We start from the raw sequence: 4,647 nt of genomic DNA, 5'->3' as shown, positions 1-4,647 counted from the left end.
ATAAAGCAACATCGCCATCCATTTGCTCACATTGCTTAAGAAAGAAGAACGAGGGTGCAATTTACAACAGGCACATACAAAAAGTCTTCTTGGCAAGAATTTAGTCAAACCAGGTGCAAATTTAATAATACAGAGAGAAAGATAACCACATTTTGTAAATTTCCATAGAGTATGCCATAATATTGAACATGTAATTGCATATATAGTTTCCAAATATATATCTGATAGAAATATTCAAGGAAAGGAAATTTAATAAAGGAATAAAGGAATAAATAAATCATCATGGCAGTCATCTCTTAGGAACATATCCTTGCTTACTACCACAGAGAAACTATTTGCTAATTAAATTCAGTAAACCCTGTGACTCTAGCAGAAACAAGAATGTTTGGAATGGCCAGAGACACGTATCCAAAATGGCAGCTAGTGCATGAGATTCACTTCATGGCGACCCCAACTCTTCTTCCTTGACTCTTGCTAGCAAGGTTGTGGACAGAGTGAGGGATCTCATGATTTCCACTCTGACGACCTCCCAGGCACACGCACTGTCCTTCTTCTCTTTCAGGTAGAGACGAATTCTCTGGAAGTACCTCTTCATCTGCAGGGAAGCGCTCCCATAGCTCTGGGCAGAGTCCTCCTGTGTCCCCAGCTGTACCAAGCAGGAGTCCAGGTGTTCCAGCTGCTGGTGCAGCCCTGTGCGCACGTGGTCCAGGAGGGTCTTGTCCCAGGCAGCAGAGGCGCGCTCTGACAGGAGGAGGTGGAAGGCCTGCTGCACCATCTCATGTTGCACAGACATGACCCGGACCTTCTGCAACTGGCTGCCATCCACCTGCTGCCAGGGGAATCTGAAGTCTCTCCTGTCCTTCAGGCAGGAAAGAGGGGAGAGTCTCCTCATTTGGCCCAGAAGCCTCATGTTTTGCATGCTGTCCAGGACATGGCTCTGGGGTAGCTCACAGCCCAGAGAGCCACTGGGGCAACAGATGAGCACCACCAGGGTCATCAGGAGACACAGCAGGAGGGCCATTGGCAAAAGGAGGGTGCTGCTGGTCTGGCAGAGATGAGCGACTGGGTGAACCTGGGATCCTAGGTGCTCTGAAGACAAGCTCCCAAGCCTGGCCTTAAATAGGGAGGGAACATGGATGTTCACTTCTCAAAGCATCTTTCTATTCGTCGACTTCCCTGTTTTTGTTTACATTCACGTGTCCCGCATATTGACTAAGAAGACATCCTCCATCTAAAGTAGTCTTACATTCATAATACAGTTTATTTTCCCAGGAGCTTCAGGTTGCCAGCCAGAAAATGTCTTTTTCCAACACTTTTTATCGTTTCCGTTTGATGTCTTACTAAGGACATAGTTTACACCATAATCTGAGCTCCATTTTGACCCGTTTTTTTGTGTTTTTTTTTTAAATTGGTTGGCAGGCCCCTCAGTCCTATGGTCTTCTACATTTGGTTAAGGATATCAGAACTCCGGAGATCTGTTTCTCTCCTCTCCTCTCCTCTCCTCTCCTCTCCTCTCCTCTCCTCTCCTCTCCCCTCCTCCCCTCTCCTCTGCTCTCCTCTCCTCTCCTCTCCTCTCCGCGTCAGCATCAAGTAGGAATACCGAAGGTGACCACCTGGGACTGAAACAAGAAAGGACTAGAAGGACTTCAGGATCCCACCAAGTCATCAGTGAGTGCAAACACGTGTGGCTGGTGGAAAGAGAGGAGCCTAGGGAGAGATGAAGTGGCCTGTAACAGTCTGGCAGTTTATCAGAGACACCACCTCCATTTTGTTCCACCAACAAGGGGACTGCTGAAGGGAGGAGAGGACTCCCCTGAGACTCACCAAGTGCAGCTCTGAGTCTCCATTGCTACTGCCCTCTGAATCCGGAGCAGCGGCAGTTAGGGACACCAGGGGACACAGATCTAACCAGGAAACTTAGGAAAAGACCTATCCCTCGGTGGCATAGTGCTGGGGCTGTGACAGTCCCTCTGCATAACCTCTGGATTATCTCTGACACACCCTGCTTTTTCTCTTGGCCAGGAGTCAGTGATTAAGCTAAGATGCCTACTTAGAGTCTAAAAGCCCTCAGGCTCCCATAGCCTACAGGGAAGAAAAAGCACAAAAGAGGCTTGTAAGCTACTGAGCTCCAAACCAGGGATTAAAATAATATTGGAACAACTGTTCACTTCCACCACAGAGAACCCTTTAATTACCTTACTTAGCCACAAGTCAATCCAGGCAAGTGTGATCAGTAATTGGAAAAGTACTGAGAGAGGGAATTCATAACATAATATATAAAATGGTTAAACCAACAGGAAGAAATATTGGAGACATGAACCAGGACAGGAGTCCAGCTTCTTCTTCTAGCATTTGCCCTTCTTCCGTAGCCAGTCAACAGCGTCAGGTTGAGCCTGATGTAAATTTTCGAGATCTCCTTTGAATCTGGAGAGGTGGCAGTCGTTGACTATGTGGGTCATAGTCTGTCTGTAGCCGCAGGGGCAGTTCGGGTCGTCTCTGGCTCCCCAGCTATGGAACATAGCAGCGCACCGGCCATGGCCTGTTCAATAGCGATTGAGTATGGCCCAATCATAACGTGCTAGGTCAAAGCCAGGTTGACGCTTGCAGGGGTCTGTGATGAGATGTTTGTTCTTTACCTCAGCTGACTGCCAACTCTGTTTCCAAGAGACTGGAACAGAGAAGTTCAGTGTAGGCATAGGGGACCAGATTGGGTGACGAGACGTCAAGCGTTGGACAGGGTGGGCGAAGATATCCGCGAATATTGGCCGGTCTAGTCGACCGTAGATGTGGGAAATGATCTTAGATGATGCTGCATCCTGACAAATATCTGGCGGGGCGATGTTGCTAAGAACAGGCAGCCATGGAACCGGGGTGGAACGGATGGTTCCAGAAATTATCCTCATGGAGGAATATAATTTTGAATCGATCAAGTGGACATGGGGGCTACGGAACCATACTGGGACACAGTATTCTGCAGTGGAATAGCATAATGCCAGAGATGATGATCGTAGTGAGGAAGCGCTCGCGCCCCATGAGGAGCTGGCCAGTCTTGCAATGATGTTATTCCTCGCGCCCACCTTTGCTGCAGTTTTTTTGAGATGTTCATGAAATGACAGAGTGCGATCAAGGAGTCCAGCTAAAAACACCCCACAGGTTGAAGCACAACAGAATGAGGTCAATATCCAATCACTAGCTAAGGAAATGATCACAGGAGTGAGTAAAGAGTTTGGAAGGATTGTCATCAGAAATACAGGCACAGCAAAAGAGACTCTGGAAGAAAACATTTATAACCCGAAAGTTCCTAGAGAACTGAATCCTGAAATAGATGAGCTAAGAACACAATTAGCTGAACAAGAGAAAACAATAATTAAAACAGGGTAACAAAATAGGTGAACTCCAGAAAAAAGTAGAGGGGAGAGAAAATGGAATCAGTGAGGCTGAAGACAGAATTAGTAAGATCGAGAACCGACACAACTAAAAAAAAAGTGAGGGACCTCTGAAAGAGTTTATGAGATACTAAAAACAACAACAGAGACCTATGGGATGACTTCAGAAGAATCAATATACGCATTTTTGGCTTACCAGAGGAAAAGGAGAGGGAGAGGAAGAAAGAGTCTTCAGGCCATAATAGCTGAAAACTTCTCTAGTCTAGACAACATCAAAGACAGAAAGATTCAAGAAGCCCAGAGGGTTCCAAACAGAATTAACCCAGACTGAAAGACACCAAGACACATCATATTTGCAATGGAAAGGAACAAGGATGAAGAAAGGATATCAGAACTCCAGAGGCAATTAAATTCTCTAGAACCAAGGATTGACTTTATTTAATATACGACTCATAGCAGAGGCTGATGATTATTAGTGGTTGAGCATCTCCGAAGATTCTTATTCTACCAGATCATATTCATGGATATTTGTATACTTCTTTTCACTAGCACCACAGGATAAGAAACATACAACCTGTCTTGTCTTGCTCTTGCTGTCTCCTTCCTATTTTTTATTTAATTGTTTGTATTTTCCTCTCTGGAGATTTAGAAATCTTCTCAGACTTTGACAAAATCCTCATCAGGATTCCTTGTTCTCCTCTGAAGTATGGATGGGTGCCAAAATTAATAGGAAAAAAAAAAGGGTTTTCCAACACCACCACCTTCACTCACAATGGAGAGATGAAGTCTAGTAATGCTGTTCCTTAGACATGAAAGTGTGCTCAAGCCCAACTCTCCTGTGCTCACTCCCTCCAAGCAAGCTCACCAAATCTTGAGACCTTTAGGAGTCCTCTACTATAGAAGGACTTATTGCCAACCAATCCAAACAACCTTCACTTGCCTCCAGAGTGTTTGTGTGGGGAATTCTTGTTCAACATTGTGTGGTGACACCTGTCCTGACCCGGGTCCTCAGGTAAATACCACCAACCTCTAGCTTCTAACAGCAAACATGTATTTTATCTTAGTAGACAGAGGGAGAAACCAATTGTGATCATGTGACATAAAACCAAATAATTTTTATTTTTCCAGTTCAGGATTGATATTTCCATTATTTTACATTTAGTATTATTTATTTCTTTTGATGCTTAACAATAACATCTCCCAATAGATGTTATATAAGAGAAATCAGTACACTTCTGTTGTTTATTCAGTTAGCACTCTT

The 4,647-nt window shown here is 44.8% G+C and overlaps 1 protein-coding gene across 1 annotated transcript; it reads right to left on the bottom strand.

Annotated features, from left to right (window-relative positions):
- Positions 1-439: 439 nt before the first annotated feature.
- Positions 440-1,021, bottom strand: LOC132540740 (interferon omega-1-like). Its single transcript, XM_060198941.1, has one exon. It carries the CDS (start codon positions 1,019-1,021, stop codon positions 440-442), a length of 582 nt encoding a protein of 193 aa, XP_060054924.1.
- Between the last annotated feature and the right edge of the window lie 3,626 nt (positions 1,022-4,647).

This window comes from Erinaceus europaeus, chromosome 10, assembly GCF_950295315.1.
Source record: "Erinaceus europaeus chromosome 10, mEriEur2.1, whole genome shotgun sequence".
Lineage (NCBI taxonomy): Eukaryota > Metazoa > Chordata > Mammalia > Eulipotyphla > Erinaceidae > Erinaceus > Erinaceus europaeus.
The sequence above is the reverse complement of the archived record's forward strand: the minus strand, read 5'-3'. Positions and strand labels throughout refer to the sequence as shown.